Genomic DNA, 26423 nt, shown 5'->3' on the forward strand with positions numbered 1-26423 from the left:
CAGAGTCTGCAGGTGACGATCCGAGGGCAGCTCAGATAACAGTGCAGCAGAGCAAGCTTTCTGTGCACTCCAATCCCTTTCCACAGTCATTGGAAGTGATGGAAGTGGAAAAGTCAGAGAATGTCCCAAGCCCGACACATCCTCCCGTTGTCATCAATTCTGCACATGATGACAAAGGTGATGGTGAGTGTGGTTGATTTCCTGGTTCTCTAGTAGTTAATCTATTCACATAGGCTGCTTCTATGGGTTTACCAGGTAAGTGTAGCTGTTTAAATAAAGAACCCATCTGTAGTCACTTCCATTTGTACTTAAGAATATTAACTGTGGGCTGAAGTGTCATTGTATGAGCTACATAAATGTGAGAAATCTAATTGAATTCCTACCGCGTAACTGAAGAGACTGATTTTTTCTTTCCTTGTACAGACCAGCTTTCTAAGACGGGAGAAGAAATAAAAACACCTGTCCAGCAACCAGCTAAAGAAAACCATCATGGATCGCGGATCATTTCCATTAGGAAATCTAATGCTGATACAAAACAAGGTATTCCAGGATTAATCAGAAGCACTTGCCAATTAACTCCAAAGCAATTTATTGTACAAACACAACAGAACATAGGGTTGCTGAATGGACTCGGCTATTTCCATGATCTTGTTCCTACCTCGTAACTTCATGTGCCTTTCAGATTAGGAAGGTAAACTCCTTTGTTTAGAGCATTAGAGCACGACGAGGCCACAGCATGGAGTTTAAGTGCCTGCATGTGCATCTTTTCAACCAGTGGTGAAAGCCACATTTGCTGATAGAGGAATCTAATGTCATATGGATGGGATAAAGTAAGGGCTAAAGCCTACTTTTAATATCCAGAAGGATGAAAGGAGGGCAGCAGACAGACATCAGGTCCATGGTGCTCTTAGCTGTGGGGAGAGCTGACAGGGTTTGTTCTGCATGCTTCTGAGCAGGAGGCACTTTGCAGAGCTGTGGTCCTCAGCGTGTGCCTCTGTCCGTCAGTCTCATTCACTGCTCTGTGTTCCCAGATGACAGTCTGAATTTTGGAATAAAAACACTTGAAGAAATCAGACTGAAGAAACAAAAGGATAAAACCAAACAACAAAATGGTGAGTTCATATGCCCTACTTTGTTATCCTTCTGATAATACTCAGATAGCTGAGTACTCAGATAGCTGGCACTGTGTTGGGGAATAGAGCCGTGCAGTGGTTGTTGCACATTGGACAGTAGTGAGTAACAAATGCGCTTTGGTCTTTGTGACGGTTCTGTCAGGTTTGTTTATGTTGTTGGCAGTGGCTTTTCTTTTTCCTGTTGTAAACACTGTCTGTTTGTTCACTTGGATCAGAAGGGCCTTCAGGAGCTCCTGCTCATCTGCTCCAATCTCAAACTGTTCCTGTGCCGAAGAAGGAGAATGTGCGGACACTGGTCAGAACTGTGACGCTGTCTGCAAAGCAGGGTAATGATGAGTACCTTTGTTTCCATTTGGTGGCTCCTAAGTGGAATGGATAAATTACAATCGGGACTTACCCTGAGTGCATTACAGTTGCAATATTACATTCTGTCAGGGCTGTCAAAGTGGTGTCTTTGTTTTGGGTGGGAAATGAGCTCACAGGTCAGTAATTCTGTTGGTTTCTGTCAAATAGGCACTTTGTTTTCTTTGTTTTAGGGGAGGTGCCTGTGATTCGACTGAATATTGCAGATAAACCTGGAAAACAGGAATCCTCTGTAGGTAAGGGCTGCTTGTGAGCTGCTGTTTGGCTGCCTCCACGTAAATGGGAGGGCACTGCTGAAGCAGGAGGGAGGAAAGTGTGTCGTGGGTCTGTGATGACTCCAAGTGGCACACAAGTGTAGCAGCTGGAAGGTGAATTTGAGAACATACACTTGGAGAAACCAAAGTTTGTGGTTGACTGTTGTAAAAATCTTTCTCCAAAGGAATTATCTTAGGAATGTTGCTGTTTTCTCTCTGTAGCTGATGTCAGTGGCCTTCCGCTGAAACGCAGCCTTGCAGAAAGGCTGGGGAAGAAGATCAAGATTGACAGAGCACCAAGGAGAGGTAAATGGTCATTGGTGTTTGCTGCACAGATTCTCTAGGCTTTCTGCTTGTTCTTTCTCAGGAGAGTTGTTGTTGGGAACACGTATATTCTGTAATATTATGACAAATCTGGAAACTTAAGCTCTCGTTGGACTCTCATTTAATCATTACGCTTCTCCTTTCTTGATGATGGCAGAGAAGGGTGCCAAGCCAGCAGGGGAGATCCATGTCAAGACTCTGGAAGAGATCCGTCTTGAAAGAGCGAATCAGAGAGGAGAAACCCCAGCTGCCCCCCAGGCAGAAGGGTGCTGTAAGGTGGAGGATCCCAGCTCCGGGGTGAGGCCTTCCCCTGCAGTTCACATCAAAACCTACTCGGAAGCCCTGGCTGAAAGGAAACACAAAGGACTGGAGGGAGAGAAGCAAAAAGTAGAAGAGCTTCTTACTGAGAAGAGAGCTGAGGGTAAATGCAAGAACAAGAGAATTTTCCTTCCACCTGGGCCGGGTAACGTGAAACTGGAAGAGCCACGGCGTAAAATCAAGAGATTGGAAGAAATTCATATTAAAACCTTGGAAGAAATCAAGCAGGAGAAAGCCCTGCGGATGCAGCAGGTCGCAAAGCCAGCAGGTAACGAGGTGCTTCACTGTCTTCTCTGCTGAAGTGCTTCCCCTGTCAAGCAAATGGAGTTTGCTTAGAATTGCCTGGGCTGTTTCTTACAACATGCAAAGGCAGGAAGTGCCAGGATGTCCATCCATGTGTTTTTCCATTGAATCCGTGGTGTCTGCCTGCTTCATTCTGGAAAATTCATTCGCTGTGAGGTTTTGTAATTCAGTTTCTCTTGTACATTTTTTTTTCTGCCATGTTTTTGGTGTGGCATGTTCTGTGTGTTGATGCCAAGGTTGCCTTCATCTTTGGTGTGTGTTGCTTAGTTCGATATGTAAATGTATTTGAAAAGCATGGATTGATTCCTCAGCATGGGGGCCAACCTCTGTCAGAAAGGTCAGGGGGGTGAGTTATTCATTGGGGAGGTGAAAGGCTTTGTGATGAGACAGCATGTGAAGGAGGGAACAGCTTGGATACTGTATGGACTGCGTGATGTCGCCTCTGTCTGTGCTTTGTTATTGAATGTGAGGAAATAAGCACATGGAGGAAACACTGGCACTCAGGTTTCTTTCTATGCTTGCTGTTGACCAAGTGATTTTCTTTTTCCTTGTTTTAAAGCAGCTGGAAGAGAAGAGAAAAAGACTGTGGGATGGAGCAGGGCTGCTCCCAAAGCTGTCTCTGCACCCTCAGAGGTGTGTCCCTTCTGTAGATGGACACATTGACACAGTTTCTTCACATGTTCTCATGTCTCACTGCTCACCATGTGCCACCATCATGAGTGCATTCCTACCTTCCTGCCTTTGGTGAAGAGCTGCAGCCATGTTTCACAATCCTGATACTTTCAATGGCTTTCCCAGTCAGCTTTGCACTCCTCAAACTCAGAATTGATCTGATTGTATCTGGCAGTGAGGCAGTAACCCTGCTGGCACCAGGTACAACTTGTGAGGTTAACGTGGGGGGCACTGGATACAAAAAGGCCACGACGGCTTCGTGTTCAATGAAATCAGACTGTGGGTGGATGTTGTGTAGGGGAACAGGAATGACTTTCTGTTGCTCAGATAGAATGTGGTAGGTAACAACTCCAGTACTGCGCTGATTTAAACGAGCTTGCTTTGTTAATTGCACACATTTGAAACAGTGTTTTCACAGCAAAGCGTGGATCTTGTTATATGCAGGCATTTATGCAAGGGTCAGTGACCCAAGTGACAGGAATGTACTGTTCCAGGTGCAGCCGTTTTTGCAATATCTCCAATCTGATTTCCTTCATACACTCCCCCTGGTGTTTGTTCTGATTTTGCACTTACTTTATTTCTTTTTAGCCCTGGGATCAGAGTACACCAGATTCTAGAGCTCAAGCAAAGAGCCTTGAGGGGGCAATAAAGGAGAAGCTGCTGCTGAGACAACCAAAGAAGCTGAAGAAGGAAGTGGCTGCTGTGCCGGCTGCTGCTGAAGAAACAGTCAAAGGTAAAAGTGCAGAGCTTAGCAGTCCTGAATCCACCCTTCATGGTCAGCTTATCAGCTTGCAAAGGCCTAAGTGAAATCTCAGCACGGTGGGCAACAGCATTGCCAGGGAAACCATCAGCCCAACCTCAGGAGCAGAGAACTATGAATGAGTGTTGAGTGTGAGGTGGTCCTCGGAAGTAAAGGGACCTGAGTGCTCATGGTGGGTGCATGCCTTTGCTTAGTGCTAGAAAGGGAAATGCTTATTTTCTTAGTTCACTTGTGTTCCTTCCAGCCAGACTTCAGCTTGAGAACGAGGGACAGACAGTGGCACTGAGCTGCAGACTTACCTGTGTGATAAACCCCTGGATGTATTTTGTGGGTCTGTTGTGGCTTGCACAGCATCTGGTTGCACACTCTTGTCTGTAGTTCCTGCTTTTTCCTTTCTCTAGAGGGACCATGTATTGCTTTCTCCTGCTGTATGGCTGTTTCCCTTGTCTGGGTTATAATATGGTGTAGCTGTGCAGTTTCTTTGTTCCTTTGGTGGGACTGTTGGTATGCAGCACTTACTGTGGAAGATATTGCTGAGATTTGTGGAAAGAGCAATGTAATTTTGCTGGCCAGATGTATTTAACTGTGGAGAAGAGCTGTGGGAATGACAGGACAACCTGGACTCCTCTCAAGGCACAATTGTACCAGCTCTCTCTTCTTCCTGTAGCCAAGGGCAACGTGTGTGAGAAGCCTTGGGATGGCAAAGCCAGCAGCCCCACGAAGCGAGCAAGGAAGAGGAAGGCTGCTGAGATCTCTCCCTCTGCTGTGGCAGCTGTGAATCATCAGAGAAGCACTGAAGAAGAGGAGCCTCCAGCTAAAAAAGCTAAAATAGCAGCTTTGGTAAGGAGAGGAGGAAGCGTCAGTGGTGTCCTGGTCAGGCTTACTGTTAATGTTAATGTTCAGGAGCCCCTTGGCCCCCATGTTGGGTTAAGGCTCAGCAGTGCTGAAGGAGAAGCGCTGCAGAGGAAGGATCTCCTGAGCAATCATTGACTTTGTCTTCCTTCTTTCCAGACTGCTGCTCCAGCCCTGCCGGAGGTCAGCCTGCTCACCAAGGCTGTAGAAGAAGATGACCTCGAAAAATTCATCTCGGAATTCTTAGAGGAAATGGAAGGACAATATGACTTGGAGCTGGAGAAGGACGTGGATGAACTCCATCTTGAACTTTCTGAGATGATTGATAGTATATCTGAGTAGTCTTATAGTATATATATATATAAAAAAATAAATATTTTAAAAGGCTTCACAATGAGTCTTAAAGCACAGCTGAACTGGTAAAAGATTGGCAGACTACATTCCATTGTCCTGAGTTTTCCTGCTGGTCAGAGTTGAGGTCCTGTGCATCCATTCCCTGATCCTGGTTGGCTCCTTTCAGCAGCAAGAGGACAAAGCAGTTCTGTGACAGCCCAGAAGGACGTCCATCTGTGTGCTGCAGTGCCTGGCAATTGATCTCCTGATCCAGTGACGCTCTGAAGGCTTCAACCTCAAGCTCCTTCCTTCCTCCTCCCTTGGCCATGCTCAGCGTTGGGTGCAGCTGGAAGCTTCTTTGGGGCTCACATTTCTTGGGTAGTCCCTATGTCTAGCTTGGAGTTCTGCCAGCTCTTGGGTTTTGTTGGTGTATGCTTTTGTTTTTGACTTGAATCCTTTAAGGCAACTTAATGACAACGTGGGGGTGGGAGGGAGCAGAATTATTCTGGTGTTTTGGACCAAATGTGCCACTAAGGATGGGGGTGCTCCCTGCCTTCCAGTTATCAGCAGTGATGCAGCAGCAGTGTGAGAAGCGGGAGCTGCACGCCGCAGCTGCGTTATTCCCCCCTTTCCCTTTTTCTGGACTTAATAAGCCTCCCTGCTTATTACGTGGATAATGCAAAGAGGTCTGGCTGATGAAGCTTCTCACTGTGTCAGTCGGTCAGCATTAGAGAAAGCCAGCATGGAGCTCTGTGAGCTTTTGCAGGGGACGAAGAGGCGCAGAAGCTGCTACCCGCCCTTGGTGCTCTTAGAAAGTTAACTGAATCGGCCAAGGAGGAGTGGGAGTTATGGCTAACCTGTTTCCTGCAGGGGTGAACCCCAGAGGTTTGAGACCAAATGAGGTTTGGCTGCTGGATGTCACAGACTTCCCAGAGTTTGGGTGTTTCCGTCACTTGCATGTCACAACTGACACATGCAGTGGTTTTCTCTGGGCTGTGGCACAATCTGGACAGACCGCCATGCATTACATAAAAGCGTTGTGCATGGCCATCGCTGTCATGGGTGCACCTCATGAGTTAAAGACTGACAATGACCCAGCATATAGAAATGCATGTTTTGGACGCTGGTGCACAGCTTGGGGCATTAAGCATATCTTCAGCATTCCCGGCAGCGGCACCTGCCAGGCTATTATGGAGTGTGCACATCAGACCTTGAAGGGGCGTCTTTGTGCACTTAAAGAGAGGGGAGGGCTGGAGGGGCCTGAGCTGTGCCCACACGCTCTCCTCCTGCGTGAGAGAATCGGATGGGAGACCATCAGCTGACCGAATGGACACCAATAGGTCAGGTCCTGATCAGACCTGACGCAGGGCCATGGCTCCCAGACCCTATGCCACTCCTCGTCATGGGCAGGAGACACGTCTGTGTCGGGACCCCAAGTGGGCCCTGCTGGCTGCCGGCACGTTGGGTTAAGCCGGCACCAAATGACGAGCCATCCTGTGCACCGTGAGGATCCGAACATCTCAGCACCGGTTCTGGTCAACAACTCCTTGGTTAATGTCTCCAGTGCAGCCAGTGATTTGACGTCAGCACTGGGCAGCGGCTGCTGGTAACGGCACATGAGACTGCGTTGCTCCCAATGTGCCTGAAGGTCCGAACTGGGAATCCAGCCTTCATGCCGGACTGATAGTTCGTGAGCGGGGGAGACCTTGTTCCTGGATAATCCCCATTCAGAACGATTCTGCACAACCAATATGTTTTTGTCTTGTTATTTGGTTATGGAGTGTGACATTATAATGCACACTGGACAGAACTGGAATGCCACGAAGATTCTGTACAATAGTGTTACACTGAACTTGGAAAAGTTGTAACTCCATTGTGTACTGTGCTGTTATCTTGAACTTGAGTGCACTGCTCTCTATGAGTTGACTAAGTGTTGCCATACAGCATTTCACAATTGTTAGGCAGATTGCTGTTGTGTGCTTTCAGGATTGTAGGCACTACAGCTGCATCACTTTGGTATGTTATTATGACAGCTTAATTGTTTTTCGCATATGTTTAATGTTTGATTCATTTGCGGAATAGCCTTAAATGTGCGAATCACCTTTGGAGTAACAGGGAGTACGCGGGGGAACCTTTACAGGGGCTGCAGATGATAAAGAGGGGGGAGATGTTGGGTATTGGGCAGGTGGTGCCTGCGTGCACCAGGGCTGGAGTCAGGGAGGTCACAAGTATCTGATGGGGCGGTTCTAGATTCTAGAACCCTTCTAATTGTGAGAACAGAAGTGCTGAGCTGTGTGCGTGTTCCACGGTGCAGAGTCCAGTGGCAGTTGGTGCCCGGTGTCTGTGCTGAGCAGCATTGAGGTCTTTAGGATTGTAGGAATCTGCCAGAGAGGAATCTGTTGTGAAGGTACTAAAGGTAAAAAGGCAGCATCTCTATCAGTATTATAGGAGGGAAGGAAACTTTGTCCTTAACTGCTGTTTTTGTTCCCTTTGTCATGCAGTCAGTCCAGCAACTAACTTGAGAACCCGACTTCTCCTCTCTTTAGTTTAGATTTGGGAAAATTTCCTGAAAAAGAAAAATATTTTTTGGAAAATTCACTAGTGTTTGTATGAGTAAAAGGTTCCAGCCTTTCCTTACTGACTGTAGGAAATGCTTAGCACAGAAAAGTGCAGCACTTTAATGAAAGAGTTCCAAATCACTTGAATTTGATCTTCTGTCTGTCCTGGTTGTAGGTTTTACTGCATTTGATACCTTTAAAAAGAAAAAACAAACAAAACAAACCTAAAATACCAAAATATTTGATTTTTACATCAGAAAATTAAAAAAAAAAAACCAAACCCTTGTTGCGGCTGAGCAGAACGTGCTGCAGCTCCATGCAGTGCTGAGTTACAGTATTCAGGCACATGTGTGTGGATTTGTGTATTGATATGCACTGGCATGCTTTTGCTGTACAGGTAACAAAGACAGGGGAAGGTTTTAGTGTTTTCTTCATAGGTGAAGAAACCTTGAAGACCAGAAATTCCAACTTACAGAATTTGACATTGGCAAAGTGAGGAGGAAAATTCTTCCTACCCCGTTATTCTTAATTGACGGATTCAGTGTTGGTTCAGCCTACAGGAGAAGTGAACTGCAAGGCTTGGAAGATCGCTGTCTTTGCTGAGGTTGTCCAGGTGGGTGAGCTTGAAGACCTGCAGCGGTCAGACAAATGTGTTGGGGTTACTCACTGCTGTCACTCGTGGTGTTGAAGGAGGGGCTCCATTGGAGGGCTTGCAGCCGTGCAGCCCAGGGGCTCCGTGCTGAGTCAGGGTGATGTTACTAGAGTTTGACCAGTGTTGAGGAGGGCAATGTTTTGAAACAACTGCTCCTGAGAGACTGATTGAATGAAGAGAAGAAAGCTGGGAAGATGATAGATAGGAGCACAGCTCAACTTTGTGTGCTTCTGATATTTCAGTTTTTTCTTGCATGCACAGCTTCTTTTTACTCCTGTGGCCTTTGCCTTGCAGGTTGTTTTCCTGCATTTAAGCTTTTACTGGGTGAATGTTGTGTAGGGGGGGATTTATTTGTTCACCCAGTAGCCAGTTGGATGGGCAACTGGAGACTCAGCATTTATCTGTGTGGGTTTTCAGCCTTGCCTGCCATCTTTGTGCAGTGGTTGTAAGGTTAGGATCAAAGTTTTAAATTGATCCTTTTCTTCCTGTAGCTACTCTGCTGAGTCCACCAGAGTCTGCAGGTGACGATCCGAGGACAGCTGAGATAACAGTGCAGCAGAGCAAGCTTTCTGTGCACTCCAATCCCTTTCCACAGTCATTGGAAGTGATGGAAGTGGACAACTCAGAGAATGTCCCAAGCCCGACACATCCTCCCGTTGTCATCAATTCTGCACATGATGACAAAGGTGATGGTGAGTGTGGTTGATTTCCTGGTTCTCTAGTAGTTAATCTATTCACATAGGCTGCTTCTATGGGTTTACCAGGTAAGTGTAGCTGTTTAAATAAAGAACCCATCTGTAGTCACTTCCATTTGTACTTAAGAATATTAACTGTGGGCTGAAGTGTCATTGTATGAGCTACATAAATGTGAGAAATCTGATTGAATTCCTACCACGTAACTGAAGAGACTGATTTTTTCTTTCCTTGTACAGACCAGCTTTCTAAGACGGGAGAAGAAATAAAAACACCTGTCCAGCAACCAGCTAAAGAAAACCATCATGGATCGCGGATCATTTCCATTAGGAAATCTAATGCTGATACAAAACAAGGTATTCCAGGATTAATCAGAAGCACTTGCCAATTAACTCCAAAGCAATTTATTGTACAAACACAACAGAACATAGGGTTGCTGAATGGACTCGGCTATTTCCATGATCTTGTTCCTACCTCGTAACTTCATGTGCCTTTCAGATTAGGAAGGTAAACTCCTTTGTTTAGAGCATTAGAGCACGACGAGGCCACAGCATGGAGTTTAAGTGCCTGTATGTGCATCTTTTCAACCAGTGGTGAAAGCCACATTTGCTGATAGAGGAATCTAATGTCATGTGGATGGGATAAAGTAAGGGATAAAGCCTACTTTTAATATCCAGAAGGATGAAAGGAGGGCAGCAGACAGACATCAGGTCCATGGTGCTCTTAGCTGTGGGGAGAGCTGACAGGGTTTGTTCTGCATGCTTCTGAGCAGGAGGCAGTTTGCAGAGCTGTGGTCCTCAGCGTGTGCCTCTGTCCTTCAGTCTCATTCACTGCTCTGTGTTCCCAGATGACAGTCTGAATTTTGGAATAAAAACACTTGAAGAAATCAGACTGAAGAAACAAAAGGATAAAACCGAACAACAAAGTGGTGAGTTCATATGCCCTACTTTGTTATCCTTCTGATAATACTCAGATAGCTGGCACTGTGTTGGGGAATAGAGCTGTGCAGTGGTTGTTGCACATTGGACAGTAGTGAGTAACAAATGCGCTTTGGTCTTTGTGACGGTTCTGTCAGGTTTGTTTTTGTTGTTGGCAGTGGCTTTTCTTTTTCCTGTTGTAAACACTGTCTGTTTGTTCACTTGGATCAGAAGGGCCTTCAGGAGCTCCTGCTCATCTGCTCCAATCTCAAACTGTTCCTGTGCCGAAGAAGGAGAATGTGCGGACACTGTTCAGAACTGTGACGCTGTCTGCAAAGCAGGGTAATGATGAGTACCTTTGTTTCCATTTGGTGGCTCCTAAGTGGAATGGATAAATTACAATCGGAACTTACCCTGAGTGCATTACAGTTGCAATATTATTTTCTGTCAGGGCTGTCAAAGTGGTGTCTTTGTTTTGGGTGGGAAATGAGCTCACAGGTCAGTAATTCTGTTGGTTTCTGTCAAATAAGCACTTTGTTTTTCTTTGTTTTAGGGGAGGTGCCTGTGATTCGATTGAATATTGCTGATAATCCTGGAAAACAGGAATCCTCTGTAGGTAAGGGCTGCTTGTGAGCTGCTGTTTGGCTGCCTCCACGTAAATGGGAGGGCACTGCTGAAGCAGGAGGGAGGAAAGTGTGTCGTGGGTCTGTGATGACTCCAAGTGGCACACAAGAGTAGCAGCTGGAAGGTGAATTTGAGAACATACACTTGGAGAAACCAAAGTTTGTGGTTGACTGTTGTAAAAATCTTTCTCCAAAGGAATTATCTTAGGAATGTTGTTGTTTTCTCTCTGTAGCTGATGTCAGTGGCCTTCCGCTGAAACGCAGCCTTGCAGAAAGGCTGGGGAAGAAGATCAAGATTGACAGAGCACCAAGGAGAGGTAAATGGTCATTGGTGTTTGCTGCACAGATTCTCTAGGCTTTCTGCTTGTTCTTTCTCAGGAGAGTTGTTGTTGGGAACACGTATATTCTGTAATATTATGACAAATCTGGAAACTTAACCTCTCGTTGGACTCTCATTTAATCATTACGCTTCTCCTTTCTTGATGATGGCAGAGAACGGTGCCAAGCCAGCAGGGGAGATCCATGTCAAGACTCTGGAAGAGATCCGTCTTGAAAGAGCGAATCAGCGAGGAGAAACCCCAGCTGCCCCCCAGGCAGAAGGGTGCTGTAAGGTGGAGGATCCCAGCTCCGGGGTGAGGCCTTCCCCTGCAGTTCACATCAAAACCTACTCGGAAGCCCTGGCTGAAAGGAAACACAAAGGACTGGAGGGAGAGAAGCAAAAAGTAGAAGAGCTTCTTACTGAGAAGAGAGCTGAGGGTAAATGCAAGAACAAGAGAATTTTCCTTCCACCTGGGCCAGGTAACGTGAAACTGGAAGAGCCACGGCTTAAAATCAAGAGATTGGAAGAAATTCATATTAAAACCTTGGAAGAAATCAAGCAGGAGAAAGCCCTGCGGATGCAGCAGGTCGCAAAGCCAGCAGGTAAGGAGGTGCTTCACTGTCTTCTCTGCCGAAGTGCTTCCCCTGTCAAGCAAATGGAGTTTGCTTAGAATTGCCTGGGCTGTTTCTTACAACATCCAAAGGCAGGAAGCGCCAGGATGTCCATCCATGTGTTTTTCCATTGAATCCGTGGTGTCTGCCTGCTTCATTCTGGAAAATTCATTCGCTGTGAGGTTTTGTAATTCAGTTTCTCTTGTACATTTTTTTTTCTGCCATGTTTTTGGTGTGGCATGTTCTGTGTGTTGATGCCAAGGTTGCCTTCATCTTTGGTGTGTGTTGCTTAGTTCGATATGTAAATGTATTTGAAAAGCATGGATTGATTCCTCAGCATGGGGGCCAACCTCTGTCAGAAAGGTCAGGGGGGTGAGTTATTCATTGGGGAGGTGAAAGGCTTTGTGATGAGACAGCATGTGAAGGAGGGAAGAGCTTGGATACTGTATGGACTGCGTGATGTCGCCTCTGTCTGTGCTTTGTTATTGAATGTGAGGAAATAAGCACATGGAGGAAACACTGGCACTCAGGTTTCTTTCTATGCTTGCTGTTGACCAAGTGATTTTCTTTTTCCTTGTTTTAAAGCAGCTGGAAGAGAAGAGAAAAAGACTGTGGGATGGAGCAGGGCTGCTCCCAAAGCTGTCTCTGCACCCTCAGAGGTGAGTCCCTTCTGTAGATGGACACATTGACACAATTTCTTCACATGTTCTCATGTCTCACTGCTCACCATGTGCCACCATCATGAGTGCATTCCTACCTTCCTGCCTTTGGTGAAGAGCTGCAGCCATGTTTCACAATCCTGATACTTTCAATGGCTTTCCCAGTCAGCTTTGCACTCCTCAAACTCAGAATTGATCTGATTGTATCTAGCAGTGAGGCAGTAACCCTGCTGGCACCAGGTACAACTTGTGAGGTTAACGTGGGGGGCACTGGATACAAAAAGGCCACGACGGCTTCGTGTTCAGGGAAATCAGACTGTGGGTGGATGTTGTGTAGGGGAACAGGAATGACTTTCTGTTGCTCAGATATAATGTGGTAGGTAACAACTCCAGTACTGCGCTGATTTAAATGAGCTTGCTTTGTTAATTGCACACGTTTGAAACAGTGTTTTCACAGCAAAGCGTGGATCTTGTTATATGCAGGCATTTATGAAAGGGTCAGTGACCCAAGTGACAGGAATGTACTGTTCCAGGTGCAGCCGTTTTTGCAATATCTCCAATCTGATTTCCTTCATACACTCTCCCTGGTGTTTGTTCTGATTTTGCACTTACTTTATTTCTTTTTAGCCCTGGGATCAGAGTACACCAAATTCTAGAGCTCAAGCAAAGAGCCTTGAGGGGGCAATAAAGGAGAAGCTGCAGCTGAGACAACCAAAGAAGCTGAAGAAGGAAGTGGCTGCTGTGCCGGCTGCAGCTAAAGAAACAGTCAAAGGTAAAAGTGCAGAGCTTAGCAGTCCTGAATCCACCCTTCATGGTCAGCTTATCAGCTTGCAAAGGCCTAAGTGAAATCTCAGCACGGTGGGCAACAGCATTGCCAGGGAAACCATCAGCCCAACCTCAGGAGCAGAGAACTATGAATGAGTGTTGAGTGTGAGGTGGTCCTCGGAAGTAAAGGGACCTGAGTGCTCATGGTGGGTGCGTGCCTTTGCTTAGTGCTAGAAAGGGAAATGCTTATTTTCTTAGTTCACTTGTGTTCCTTCCAGCCAGACTTCAGCTTGAGAACGAGGGACAGACAGTGGCACTGAGCTGCAGACTTACCTGTGTGATAAACCCCTGGATGTTTGTGGGTCTGTTGTGGCTTGCACAGCGTCTGGTTGCACACTCTTGTCTGTAGCTCCTGCTTTTTCCTTTCTCTAGAGGGACCATGTATTGCTTTCTCCTGCTGTATGGCTGTTTCCCTTGTCTGGGTTATAATATGGTGTAGCTGTGCAGTTTCTTTGTTCCTTTGGTGGGACTGTTGGTATGAAGCACTTACTGTGGAAGATATTGCTGAGATTTGTGGAAAGAGCAATGTAATTTTGCTGGCCAGATGTATTTAACTGTGGAGAAGAGCTGTGGGAATGACAGGACAACCTGGACTCCTCTCAAGGCACAATTGTACCAGCTCTCTCTTCTTCCTGTAGCCAAGGGCAACGTGTGTGAGAAGCCTTGGGATGGCAAAGCCAGCAGCCCCATAAAGCGAGCAAGGAAGAGGAAGGCTGCTGAGATCTCTCCTTCTGCTGTGGCAGCTGTGAATCGTCAGAGAAGCACTGAAGAAGAGGAGCCTCCAGCTAAAAAAGCTAAAATAGCAGCTTTGGTAAGGAGGGGAGGAAGCATGAGTGCTGCCCTGGTCAGGCTTACTGATAAGGTCCTTCAGGAGCCCCTTGGCCCCATGTTGGGTTAAGGCTCAGCAGTGCTGAAGGAGAAGTGCTGCAGAGGAAGGATCTCCTGAGCAATCATTGACTTTGTCTTCCTTCTTCCCAGACTGCTGCTCCAGCCCTGCCGGAGGTCAGCCTGCTCACCAAGGCTGTAGAAGAAGATGACCTCGAAAAGTTCATCTCGGAATTCTTAGAGGAAATGGAAGGACAATATGACTTGGAGCTGGAGAAGGACGTGGATGAACTCCATCTTGAACTTTCTGAGATGATTGATAGTATATCTGAGTAGTCTTGTAGTATATATATATATAAATAAATATTTTAAAAGGCTTCACAATGAGTCTTAAAGCACAGCTGAACTGGTAAAAGATTGGCAGACTGCATTCCATTGTCCTGAGTTTTCCTGCTGGTCAGAGTTGAGGTCCTGTGCATCCATTCCCTGCTCCTGGTTGGCTCCTTTCAGCAGCAAGAGGACAAAGCAGTTCTGTGACAGCCCAGAAGGACGTCCATCTGTGTGCTGCAGTGCCTGGCAATTGATCTCCTGATCCAGTGACGCTCTGAAGGCTTCAACCTCAAGCTCCTTCCTTCCTCCTCCCTTGGCCATGCTCAGCGTTGGGTGCAGCTGGAAGCTTCTTTGGGGCTCACATTTCTTGGGTAGTCCCTATGTCTAGCCTGGAGTTCTGCCAGCTCTTGAGTTTTTTTGGTGTATGCTTTTGTTTTTGACTTGAATCCTTTAAGGCAACTTAATGACAATGTGGGGGTGGGAGGGAGCAGAATTATTCTGGTGTTTTGGACCAAATGTGCCACTAAGGATGGGGGTGCTCCCTGCCTTCCAGTTATCAGCAGTGATGCAGCAGCAGTGTGAGAAGCGGGAGCTGCACGCCGCAGCTGCGTTATTCCCCCCTTTCCCTTTTTCTGGACTTAATAAGCCTCCCTGCTTATTAAGTGGATAATGCAAAGAGGTCTGGCTGATGAAGCTTCTCACTGTGTCAGTCGGTCAGCATTAGAGAAAGCCAGCATGGAGCTCTGTGAGCTTTTGCAGGGGACGAAGAGGCGCAGAAGCTGCTACCCGCCCTTGGTGCTCTTAGAAAGTTAACTGAATCGGCCAAGGAGGAGTGGGAGTTATGGCTAACCTGTTTCCTGCAGGGGTGAACCCCAGAGGTTTGAGACCAAATGAGGTTTGGCTGCTGGATGTCACAGACTTCCCAGAGTTTGGGTGTTTCCGTCACTTGCATGTCACAACTGACACATGCAGTGGTTTTCTCTGGGCTGTGGCACAATCTGGACAGACCGCCATGCATTACATAAAAGCGTTGTGCATGGCCATCGCTGTCATGGGTGCACCTCATGAGTTAAAGACTGACAATGACCCAGCATATAGAAATGCATGTTTTGGACGCTGGTGCACAGCTTGGGGCATTAAGCATATCTTCAGCATTCCCAGCAGCAGCACCTGCCAGGCTATTATGGAGTGTGCACATCAGACCTTGAAGGGGCGTCTTTGTGCGCTTAAAGAGGGGGGAGGGCTGGAGGGGCCTGAGCTGTGCCCACACGCTCTCCTCCTGCGTGAGAGAATCGGATGGGAGACCATCAGCTGACCGAATGGACACCAATAGGTCAGGTCCTGATCAGACCTGACGCAGGGCCATGGCTCCCAGACCCTATGCCACTCCTCGTCATGGGCAGGAGACACGTCTGTGTCGGGACCCCAAGTGGGCCCTGCTGGCTGCCGGCACGTTGGGTTAAGCCGGCACCAAATGACGAGCCATCCTGTGCACCGTGAGGATCCGAACATCTCAGCACCGGTTCTGGTCAACAACTCCTTGGTTAATGTCTCCAGTGCAGCCAGTGATTTGACGTCAGCACTGGGCAGCGGCTGCTGGTAACGGCACATGAGACAGCGTTGCTCCCAATGTGCCTGAAGGTCCGAACTGGGAATCCAGCCTTCATGCCGGACTGATAGTTCGTGAGCGGGGGAGTCCTTGTTCCTGGATAATCCCCATTCAGAACGATTCTGCATAACCAATATGTTTTTGTCTTGTTATTTGGTTATGGAGTGTGACATTATAATGCACACTGGACAGAACTGGAATGCCACGAAGATTCTGTACAATAGTGTTACACTGAACTTGGAAAAGTTGTAACTCCATTGTGTACTGTGCTGTTATCTTGAACTTGAGTGCACTGTTCTCTACAAGTTGACTAAGTGTTGCCATACAGCATTTCACAATTGTTAGGCAGATTGCTGTTGTGTGCTTTCAGGATTGTAGGCACTACAGCTGCATCACTTTGGTATGTTATTATGACAGCTTAATTGTTTTTCGCATATGTTTAATGTTTGATTCATTTGCGGAATAGCCTTAAATGTGCGAATCACCTTTGGAGTAACAGGGAGTACGCGGGGGAACCTTTACAGGGGCTGCAGATGATAAAGAGGGGGGAGATGTTGGGTATTGGGCAGGTGGTGCCTGCGTGCACCAGGGCTGGAGTCAGGGAGGTCACAAGTATCTGATGGGGCGGTTCTAGATTCTAGAACCCTTCCAATTGTGAGAACAGAAGTGCTGAGCTGTGTGCGTGTTCCACGGTGCAGAGTCCAGTGGCAGTTGGTGCCCGGTGTCTGTGCTGAGCAGCATTGAGGTCTTTAGGATCGTAGGAATCTGCCAGAGAGGAATCTGTTGTGAAGGTACTAAAGGTAAAAAGGCAGCATTTCTATCAGTATTGGAGGAGGGAAGGAAACTTTGTCCTTAACTGCTGTTTTTGTTCCCTTTGTCATGCAGTCAGTCCAGCAACTAACTTGAGAACCCGACTTCTCCTCTCTTTAGTTTAGATTTGGGAAAATTTCCTGAAAAAGAAAAATATTTTTTGGAAAATTCACTAGTGTTTGTATGAGTAAAAGGTTCCAGCCTTTCCTTACTGACTGTAGGAAATGCTTAGCACAGAAAAGTGCAGCACTTTAATGAAAGAGTTCCAAATCACTTGAATTTGATCTTCTGTCTGTCCTGGTTGTAGGTTTTACTGCATTTGATACCTTTAAAAAGAAAAAACCAACAAAACAAACCTAAAATACCAAAATATTTGATTTTTACATCAGAAAATTAAAAAAAAAAACCCAAACCCTTGTTGCGGCTGAGCAGAACGTGCTGCAGCTCCATGCAGTGCTGAGTTACAGTATTCAGGCACATGTGTGTGGATTTGTGTATTGATACGCACTGGCATGCTTTTGCTGTACAGGTAACAAAGACAGGGGAAGGTTTTAGTGTTTTCTTCATAGGTGAAGAAACCTTGAAGACCAGAAATTCCAACTTACAGAATTTGACATTGGCAAAGTGAGGAGGAAAATTCTTCCTACCCCGTTATTCTTAATTGACGGATTCAGTGTTGGTTCAGCCTACAGGAGAAGTGAACTGCAAGGCTTGGAAGATCGCTGTCTTTGCTGAGGTTGTCCAGGTGGGTGAGCTTGAAGACCTGCAGCGGTCAGACAAATGTGTTGGGGTTACTCACTGCTGTCACTCGTGGTGTTGAAGGAGGGGCTCCATTGGAGGGCTTGCAGCCGTGCAGCCCAGGGGCTCCGTGCTGAGTCAGGGTGATGTTACTAGAGTTTGACCAGTGTTGAGGAGGGCAATGTTTTGAAACAACTGCTCCTGAGAGACTGATTGAATGAAGAGAACAAAGCTGGGAAGATGATAGATAGGAGCACAGCTTAACTTTGTGTGCTTCTGATATTTCAGTTTTTTCTTGCATGCTCAGCTTCTTTTTGCTCCTGTGGCCTTTGCCTTGCAGGTTGTTTTCCTGAATTTAAGCTTTTACTGGGTGAATGTTGTGTAGGGGGGGATTTCTTTGTTCACCCAGTAGCCAGTTGGATGGGCAACTGGAGACTCAGCATTTATCTGTGTGGGTTTTCAGCCTTGCTTGCCATCTTTGTGCAGTGGTTGTAAGGTTAGGATCAAAGTTTTAAATTGATCCTTTTCTTCCTGTAGCTACTCTGCTGAGTCCACCAGAGTCTGCAGGTGACGATCCGAGGACAGCTGAGATAACAGTGCAGCAGAGCAAGCTTTCTGTGCACTCCAATCCCTTTCCACAGTCATTGGAAGTGATGGAAGTGGACAACTCAGAGAATGTCCCAAGCCCGACACATCCTCCCGTTGTCATCAATTCTGCACATGATGACAAAGGTGATGGTGAGTGTGGTTGATTTCCTGGTTCTCTAGTAGTTACTCTATTCACATAGGCTGCTTCTATGGGTTTACCAGGTAAGTGTAGCTGTTTAAATAAAGAACCCATCTGTAGTCACTTCCATTTGTACTTAAGAATATTAACTGTGGGCTGAAGTGTCATTGTATGAGCTACATAAATGTGAGAAATCTGATTGAATTCCTACCGCGTAACTGAAGAGACTGATTTTTTCTTTCCTTGTACAGACCAGCTTTCTAAGACGGGAGAAGAAATAAAAACACCTGTCCAGCAACCAGCTAAAGAGAACCATCATGGATCGCGGATCATTTCCATTAGGAAATCTAATGCTGATACAAAACAAGGTATTCCAGGATTAATCAGAAGCACTTGCCAATTAACTCCAAAGCAATTTATTGTACAAACACAACAGAACATAGGGTTGCTGAATGGACTCGGCTATTTCCATGATCTTGTTCCTACCTCGTAACTTCATGTGCCTTTCAGATTAGGAAGGTAAACTCCTTTGTTTAGAGCATTAGAGCACGACGAGGCCACAGCATGGAGTTTAAGTGCCTGTGTGTGCATCTTTTCAACCAGTGGTGAAAGCCACATTTGCTGATAGAGGAATCTAATGTCGTGTGGATGGGATAAAGTAAGGGCTAAAGCCTACTTTTAATATCCAGAAGGATGAAAGGAGGGCAGCAGACAGACATCAGGTCCATGGTGCTCTTAGCTATGGGGAGAGCCGACAGGGTTTGTTCTGCATGCTTCTGAGCAGGAGGCAGTTTGCAGAGCTGTGGTCCTCAGCGTGTGCCTCTGTCCTTCAGTCTCATTCACTGCTCTGTGTTCCCAGATGACAGTCTGAATTTTGGAATAAAAACACTTGAAGAAATCAGACTGAAGAAACAAAAGGATAAAACCAAACAACAAAGTGGTGAGTTCATATGCCCTACTTTGTTATCCTTCTGATAATACTCAGATAGCTGGCACTGTGTTGGGGAATAGAGCTGTGCAGTGGTTGTTGCACATTGGACAGTAGTGAGTAACAAATGCGCTTTGGTCTTTGTTACGGTTCTGTCAGGTTTGTTTATGTTGTTGGCAGTGGCTTTTCTTTTTCTTGTTGTAAACACTGTCTGTTTGTTCACTTGGATCAGAAGGGCCTTCAGGAGCTCCTGCTCATCAGCTCCAATCTCAAACTGTTCCTGTGCCGAAGAAGGAGAATGTGCGGACACTGGTCAGAACTGTGACGCTGTCTGCAAAGCAGGGTAATGATGAGTACCTTTGTTTCCATTTGGTGGCTCCTAAGTGGAATGGATAAATTACAATTGGGACTTACCCTGAGTGCATTACAGTTGCAATATTATTTTCTGTCAGGGCTGTCAAAGTGGTGTCTTTGTTTTGGGTGGGAAATGAGCTCACAGGTCAGTAATTCTGTTGGTTTCTGTCAAATAAGCACTTTGTTTCTCTTTGTTTTAGGGGAGGTGCCTGTGATTCGAATGAATATTGCTGATAAACCTGGAAAACAGGAATCCTCTGTAGGTAAGGGCTGCTTGTGAGCTGCTGTTTGGCTGCCTCCACGTAAATGGGAGAGCACTGCTGAAGCAGGAGGGAGGAAAGTGTGTCGTGGGTCGGTGATGACTCCAAGTGGAACACAAGTGTAGCAGCTGGAAGGTGAATTTGAGAACATACACTTGGAGAAACCAAAGCTTGTGGTTGACTGTTGTAAAAATCTTTCTCCAAAGGAATTATCTTAGGAATGTTGTTGTTTTCTCTCTGTAGCTGATGTCAGTGGCCTTCCGCTGCAACGCAGCCTCGCAGAAAGGCTGGGGAAGAAGATCAAGATTGACAGAGCACCAAGGAGAGGTAAATGGTCATTGGTGTTTGCTGCACAGATTCTCTAGGCTTTCTGCTTATTCTTTCTCAGGAGCGTTGTTGTTGGGAACACGTATATTCTGTAATATTATGACAAATCTGGAAACTTAACCTCTCGTTGGACTCTCATTTAATCATTATGCTTCTCCTTTCTTGATGATGGCAGAGAACGGTGCCAAGCCAGCAGGGGAGATCCATGTCAAGACTCTGGAAGAGATCCGTCTTGAAAGAGCGAATCAGCGAGGAGAAACCCCAGCTGCCCCCCAGGCAGAAGGGTGCTGTAAGGTGGAGGATCCCAGCTCCGGGGTGAGGCCTTCCCCTGCAGTTCACATTAAAACCTACTCGGAAGCCCTGGCTGAAAGGAAACACAAAGGGCTGGAGGATGAGAAGCAAAATGTAGAAGAGCTTCTTACTGAGAAGAGAGCTGAGGGTAAATGCAAGAACAAGAGAATTTTCCTTCCACCTGGGCCGGGTAACGTGAAACTGGAAGAGCCACGGCGTAAAATCAAGGGATTGGAAGAAATTCATATTAAAACCTTGGAAGAAATCAAGCAGGAGAAAGCCCTGCGGATGCAGCAGATCACAAAGCCAGCAGGTAACGAGGTGCTTCACTGTCTGCTCTGCCGAAGTGCTTCCCCTGTCAAGCAAATGGAGTTTGCTTAGAATTGCCTGGGCTGTTTCTTAAAACATGCAAAGGCAGGAAGCGCCAGGATGTCCATCCATGTGTTTTTCCATTGAATCCGTGGTGTCTGCCTGCTTCATTCTGGAAAATTCATTCGCTGTGAGGTTTTGTAATTCAGTTTCTCTTGTACATTTTTTTTTCTGCCATGTTTTTGGTGTGGCATGTTCTGTGTGTTGATGCCAAGGTTGCCTTCATCTTTGGCGTGTGTTGCTTAGTTTGATATGTAAATGTATTTGAAAAGCATGGATTGACTCCTCAGCATGGGGGCCAACCTCTGTCAGAAAGATCAGGGGGGTGAGTTATTCATTGGGGAGGTGAAAGGCTTTGTGATGAGACAGCATGTGAAGGAGGGAACAGCTTGGATACTGTATGGACTGCGTGATGTCGCCTCTGTCTGTGCTTTGTTATTGAATGTGAGGAAATAAGCACATGGAGGAAACACTGGCACTCAGGTTTCTTTCTATGCTTGCTGTTGACCAAATGATTTTCTTTTTCCTTGTTTTAAAGCACCTGGAAGAGAAGAGAAAAAGACTGTGGGATGGAGCAGGGCTGCTCCCAAAGCTGTCTCTGCACCCGCAGAGGTGAGTCCCTTCTGAAGATGGACACATTGACACAATTTCTTCACATGTTCTCATGTCTCACTGCTCACCATGTGCCACCATCATGAGTGCATTCCTACCTTCCTGCCTTTGGTGAAGAGCTGCAGCCATGTTTCACAATCCTGATACTTTCAATGGCTTTCCCAGTCAGCTTTGCACTCCTCAAACTCAGAATTGATCTGATTGTATCTGGCAGTGAGGCAGTAACCCTGCTGGCACCAGGTACAACATGTGAGGTTAACGTGGGGGGCACTGGATACAAAAAGGCCACGACGGCTTCGTGTTCAGGGAAATCAGACTGTGGGTGGATGTTGTGTAGGGGAACAGGAATGACTTTCTGTTGCTCAGATAGAATGTGGTAGGTAACAACTCCAGTACTGTGCTGATTTAAACGAGCTTGCTTTGTTAATTGCACACGTTTGAAACAGTGTTTTCACAGCAAAGCATGGATCTTGTTATATGCAGGCATTTATGAAAGGGTCAGTGACCCAAGTGACAGGAATTCTCTGTTCCAGGTGCAGCCGTTTTTGCAATATCTCCAATCTGATTTCCTTCATACACTCCCCCTGGTGTTTGTTCTGATTTTGCACTTACTTTATTTCTTTTTAGCCCTGGGATCAGAGTACACCAGATTCTAGAGCTCAAGCAAAGAGCCTTGAGGGGGCAATAAAGGAGAAGCTGCAGCTGAGACAACCAAAGAAGCTGAAGAAGGAAGTGGCTGCTGTGCCGGCTGCTGCTGAAGAAACAGTCAAAGGTAAAAGTGCAGAGCTTAGCAGTCCTGAATCCACCCTTCATGGTCAGCTTATCAGCTTGCAAAGGCCTAAGTGAAATCTCAGCACGGTGGGCAACAGCATTGCCAGGGAAACCATCAGCCCAACCTCAGGAGCAGAGAACTATGAATGAGTGTTGAGTGTGAGGTGGTCCTCGGAAGTAAAGGGACCTGAGTGCTCATGGTGGGCGCATGCCTTTGCTTAGTGCTAGAAAGGGAAATGCTTATTTTCTTAGTTCACTTGTGTTCCTTCCAGCCAGACTTCAGCTTGAGAACGAGGGACAGACAGTGGCACTGAGCTGCAGACTTACCTGTGTGATAAACCCCTGGATGTATTTTGTGGGTCTGTTGTGGCTTGCACAGCATCTGGTTGCACACTCTTGTCTGTAGCTCCTGCTTTTTCCTTTCTCTAGAGGGACCATGTATTGCTTTCTCCTGCTGTATGGCTGTTTCCCTTGTCTGGGTTATAATATGGTGTAGCTGTGCAGTTTCTTTGTTCCTTTGGTCGGACTGTTGGTATGCAGCACTTACTGTGGAAGATATTGCTGAGATTTGTGGAAAGAGCACTGTAATTTTGCTGGCCGGATGTATTTAACTGTGGAGAAGAGCTGTGGGAATGACAGGACAACCTGGACTCCTCTCAAGGCACAATTGTACCAGCTCTCTCTTCTTCCTGTAGCCAAGGGCAACGTGTGTGAGAAGCCTTGGGATGGCAAAGCCAGCAGCCCCATAAAGCGAGCAAGGAAGAGGAAGGCTGCTGAGATCTCTCCCTCTGCTGTGGCAGCTGTGAATCCTCAGAGAAGCACTGAAGAAGAGGAGCCTCCAGCTAAAAAAGCTAAAATAGCAGCTTTGGTAAGGAGGGGAGGAAGCATGAGTGCTGCCCTGGTCAGGCTTACTGTTAAGGTCCTTCAGGAGCCCCTTGGCCCCCATGTTGGGTTAAGGCTCAGCAGTGCTGAAGGAGAAGCGCTGCAGAGGAAGGATCTCCTGAGCAATCACAGACTTTGTCTTCCTTCTTTCCAGACTGCTGCTCCAGCCCTGCCGGAGGTCAGCCTGCTCACCAAGGCTGTAGAAGAAGATGACTTTGAAAAGTTCATCTCAGAAATCTTAGCAGGGGAACTGGAAGCCAAGTGCAACGTGTGTGAGAAGCCTTGGGATGGCAAAGCCAGCAGCCCCATAAAGAGAGCAAGGAAGCGGAAGGCTGCTGAGATCTCTCCTTCTGCTGTGGCACCTGTGAATCCTCTGAGTAGCACTGATGAAGAGGAGCCTCCAGCTAAAAAAGCTAAAATAGCAGCTTTGGTAAGGAGGGGAGGAAGCGTCAGTGGTGTCCTGGTCAGGCTTACTGTTAATGTTAATGTTCAGGAGCCCCTTGGCCCCCATGTTGGGTTAAGGCTCAGCAGTGCTGAAGGAGAAGCGCTGCAGAGGAAGGATCTCCTGAGCAATCATTGACTTTGTCTTCCTTCTTTCCAGACTGCTGCTCCAGCCCTGCCGGAGGTCAGCCTGCTCACCAAGGCTGTAGAAGAAGATGACCTCGAAAAATTCATCTCGGAATTCTTAGAGGAAATGGAAGGACAATATGACTTGGAGCTGGAGAAGGACGTGGATGAACTCCATCTTGAACTTTCTGAGATGATTGATAGTATATCTGAGTAGTCTTATAGTATATATATATATATATAAAAATAAATATATTAAAAGGCTTCACAATGAGTCTTAAAGCACAGCTGAACTGGTAAAAGATTGGCAGACTACATTCCATTGTCCTGAGTTTTCCTGCTGGTCAGAGTTGAGGTCCTGTGCATCCATTCCCTGATCCTGGTTGGCTCCTTTCAGCAGCAAGAGGACAAAGCAGTTCTGTGACAGCCCAGAAGGACGTCCATCTGTGTGCTGCAGTGCCTGGCAATTGATCTCCTGATCCAGTGACGCTCTGAAGGCTTCAACCTCAAGCTCCTTCCTTCCTCCTCCCTTGGCCATGCTCAGCGTTGGGTGCAGCTGGAAGCTTCTTTGGGGCTCACATTTCTTGGGCAGTCCCTATGTCTAGCTTGGAGTTCTGCCAGCTCTTGAGTTTTGTTGGTGTATGCTTTTGTTTTTGACTTGAATCCTTTAAGGCAACTTAATGACAGTGTGGGGGTGGGAGGGAGCAGAATTATTCTGGTGTTTTGGACCAAATGTGCCACCAAGGATGGGGGTGCTCCCTGCCTTCCAGTTATCAGCAGTGATGCAGCAGCAGTGTGAGAAGCGGGAGCTGCACGCCGCAGCTGCGTTATTCCCCCCTTTCCCTTTTTCTGGACTTAATAAGCCTCCCTGCTTATTAAGTGGATAATGCAGAGAGGTCTGGCTGATGAAGCTTCTCACTGTGTCAGTCAGTCAGCATTAGAGAAAGCCAGCATGGAGCTCTGTGAGCTTTTGCAGGGGACGAAGAGGCGCAGAAGCTGCTACCCGCCCTTGGTGCTCTTAGAAAGTTAACTGAATCGGCCAAGGAGGAGCGGGAGTTATGGCTAACCTGTTTCCTGCAGGGGTGAACCCCAGAGGTTTGAGACCAAATGAGGTTTGGCTGCTGGATGTCACAGACTTCCCAGAGTTTGGGTGTTTCCGTCACTTGCATGTCACAACTGACACATGCAGTGGTTTTCTCTGGGCTGTGGCACAATCTGGACAGACCGCCATGCATTACATAAAAGCGTTGTGCATGGCCATCGCTGTCATGGGTGCACCTCATGAGTTAAAGACTGACAATGACCCAGCATATAGAAATGCATGTTTTGGACACTGGTGCACAGCTTGGGGCATTAAGCATATCTTCAGCATTCCCGGCAGCGGCACCTGCCAGGCTATTATGGAGTGTGCACATCAGACCTTGAAGGGGTGTCTTTGTGCACTTAAAGAGAGGGGAGGGCTGGAGGGGCCTGAGCTGTGCCCACACGCTCTCCTCCTGCGTGAGAGAATCGGATGGGAGACCATCAGCTGACCGAATGGACACCAATAGGTCAGGTCCTGATCAGACCTGACGCAGGGCCATGGCTCCCAGACCCTATGCCACTCCTCGTCATGGGCAGGAGACACGTCTGTGTCGGGACCCCAAGTGGGCCCTGCTGGCTGCCGGCACGTTGGGTTAAGCCGGCACCAAATGACGAGCCATCCTGTGCACCGTGAGGATCCGAACATCTCAGCACCGGTTCTGGTCAACAACTCCTTGGTTAATGTCTCCATTGCAGCCAGTGATTTGACGTCAGCACTGGGCAGCGGCTGCTGGTAACGGCACATGAGACAGCGTTGCTCCCAATGTGCCTGAAGGTCCGAACTGGGAATCCAGCCTTCATGCCGGACTGATAGTTCGTGAGCGGGGGAGTCCTTGTTCCTGGATAATCCCCATTCAGAACGATTCTGCACAACCAATATGTTTTTGTCTTGTTATTTGGTTATGGAGTGTGACATTATAATGCACACTGGACAGAACTGGAATGCCACGAAGATTCTGTACAATAGTGTTACATTGAACTTGGAAAAGTTGTAACTCCATTGTGTACTGTGCTGTTATCTTGAACTTGAGTGCACTGTTCTCTACAAGTTGACTAAGTGTTGCCATACAGCATTTCACAATTGTTAGGCAGATGGCTGTTGTGTGCTTTCAGGATTGTAGGCACTACAGCTGCATCACTTTGGTATGTTATTATGACAGCTTAATTGTTTTTCGCATATGTTTAATGTTTGATTCATTTGCAGAATAGCCTTAAATGTGCGAATCACCTTTGGAGTAACAGGGAGTACGCGGGGGAACCTTTACAGGGGCTGCAGATGATAAAGAGGGGGGAGATGTTGGGTATTGGGCAGGTGGTGCCTGCGTGCACCAGGGCTGGAGTCAGGGAGGTCACAAGTATCTGATGGGGCGGTTCTAGATTCTAGAACCCTTCCAATTGTGAGAACAGAAGTGCTGAGCTGTGTGCGTGTTCCACGGTGCAGAGTCCAGTGGCAGTTGGTGCCCGGTGTCTGTGCTGAGCAGCATTGAGGTCTTTAGGATCGTAGGAATCTGCCAGAGAGGAATCTGTTGTGAAGGTACTAAAGGTAAAAAGGCAGCATTTCTATCAGTATTATAGGAGGGAAGGAAACTTTGTCCTTAACTGCTGTTTTTGTTCCCTTTGTCATGCAGTCAGTCCAGCAACTAACTTGAGAACCCGACTTCTCCTCTCTTTAGTTTAGATTTGGGAAAATTTCCTGAAAAAGAAAAATATTTTTTGGAAAATTCACTAGTGTTTGTATGAGTAAAAGGTTCCAGCCTTTCCTTACTGACTG

General features: G+C 46.9%; 4 protein-coding genes and 1 long non-coding RNA gene across 5 annotated transcripts; all 5 read left to right on the forward strand.

The window, feature by feature from the left end:
- Window positions 1-1414: 1414 nt before the first annotated feature.
- On the forward strand, window positions 1415-5951 carry LOC146754776 (zinc finger CCCH domain-containing protein 11A-like). The gene is made up of 8 exons (XM_085527437.1): window positions 1415-1418; window positions 1670-1674; window positions 1948-2056; window positions 2232-2660; window positions 3255-3328; window positions 3956-4100; window positions 4678-4967; window positions 5139-5951. The coding sequence occupies exons 1-8, from the start codon at window positions 1415-1417 to the stop codon at window positions 5319-5321; spliced, it is 1239 nt and encodes a 412-aa protein (XP_085383563.1). The 3' UTR covers window positions 5322-5951.
- Window positions 5952-9467: 3516 nt separating this feature from the next.
- On the forward strand, window positions 9468-10442 carry LOC146754777 (uncharacterized). Its single transcript, XR_014938771.1, has 3 exons — window positions 9468-9571; window positions 10063-10143; window positions 10364-10442. It is a non-coding gene; the product is annotated as an uncharacterized LOC146754777 (long non-coding RNA).
- Window positions 10443-11187: 745 nt separating this feature from the next.
- LOC146754778 (zinc finger CCCH domain-containing protein 11A-like) lies at window positions 11188-13478 on the forward strand. The gene is made up of 3 exons (XM_085526769.1): window positions 11188-11676; window positions 12271-12344; window positions 12972-13478. The coding sequence occupies exons 1-3, from the start codon at window positions 11238-11240 to the stop codon at window positions 13188-13190; spliced, it is 732 nt and encodes a 243-aa protein (XP_085382895.1). The 5' UTR covers window positions 11188-11237; the 3' UTR covers window positions 13191-13478.
- A 4376-nt stretch (window positions 13479-17854) lies between these two features.
- LOC146754779 (zinc finger CCCH domain-containing protein 11A-like) lies at window positions 17855-19474 on the forward strand. The gene is made up of 3 exons (XM_085527147.1): window positions 17855-18219; window positions 18460-18576; window positions 19068-19474. Exons 1-3 carry the CDS (start codon window positions 18135-18137, stop codon window positions 19181-19183), a joined length of 318 nt encoding a protein of 105 aa, XP_085383273.1. The 5' UTR covers window positions 17855-18134; the 3' UTR covers window positions 19184-19474.
- Window positions 19475-22266: 2792 nt separating this feature from the next.
- Window positions 22267-24104, forward strand: LOC146754780 (zinc finger CCCH domain-containing protein 11A-like). The gene is made up of 3 exons (XM_085527438.1): window positions 22267-22284; window positions 23157-23432; window positions 23604-24104. Exons 1-3 carry the CDS (start codon window positions 22267-22269, stop codon window positions 23784-23786), a joined length of 477 nt encoding a protein of 158 aa, XP_085383564.1. The 3' UTR covers window positions 23787-24104.
- The last annotated feature ends 2319 nt before the right edge of the window (window positions 24105-26423 follow it).

The sequence above is a fragment of the Coturnix japonica genome, chromosome 38, assembly GCF_054131305.1.
Source record: "Coturnix japonica strain WE chromosome 38, WE-NBRP24, whole genome shotgun sequence".
NCBI lineage: Eukaryota > Metazoa > Chordata > Aves > Galliformes > Phasianidae > Coturnix > Coturnix japonica.

Bases quoted from the DNA above. Each gene is read 5' to 3' on its own strand.
- LOC146754776 (XM_085527437.1), top strand. The intron at 3,329-3,955 runs GTGTGTCCCTTC...ATTTCTTTTTAG, and splicing joins CTGTCTCTGCACCCTCAGAG to CCCTGGGATCAGAGTACACC. The intron at 4,101-4,677 runs GTAAAAGTGCAG...ATTTGTGGAAAG, and splicing joins TGCTGAAGAAACAGTCAAAG to AGCAATGTAATTTTGCTGGC.
- LOC146754778 (XM_085526769.1), top strand. From the start codon at position 11,238: ATGATGGCAGAGAACGGTGCCAAGCCAGCAGGGGAGATCCATGTCAAG. The intron at 11,677-12,270 runs GTAAGGAGGTGC...CTTGTTTTAAAG, and splicing joins GCAGGTCGCAAAGCCAGCAG to CAGCTGGAAGAGAAGAGAAA. The intron at 12,345-12,971 runs GTGAGTCCCTTC...ATTTCTTTTTAG, and splicing joins CTGTCTCTGCACCCTCAGAG to CCCTGGGATCAGAGTACACC.
- LOC146754779 (XM_085527147.1), top strand. From the start codon at position 18,135: ATGGAAGTGGACAACTCAGAGAATGTCCCAAGCCCGACACATCCTCCC. The intron at 18,220-18,459 runs GTGAGTGTGGTT...TTCCTTGTACAG, and splicing joins ACATGATGACAAAGGTGATG to ACCAGCTTTCTAAGACGGGA. The intron at 18,577-19,067 runs GTATTCCAGGAT...CTGTGTTCCCAG, and splicing joins TAATGCTGATACAAAACAAG to ATGACAGTCTGAATTTTGGA.
- LOC146754780 (XM_085527438.1), top strand. The intron at 23,433-23,603 runs GTAAGGAGGGGA...CCTTCTTTCCAG, and splicing joins AAGCTAAAATAGCAGCTTTG to ACTGCTGCTCCAGCCCTGCC.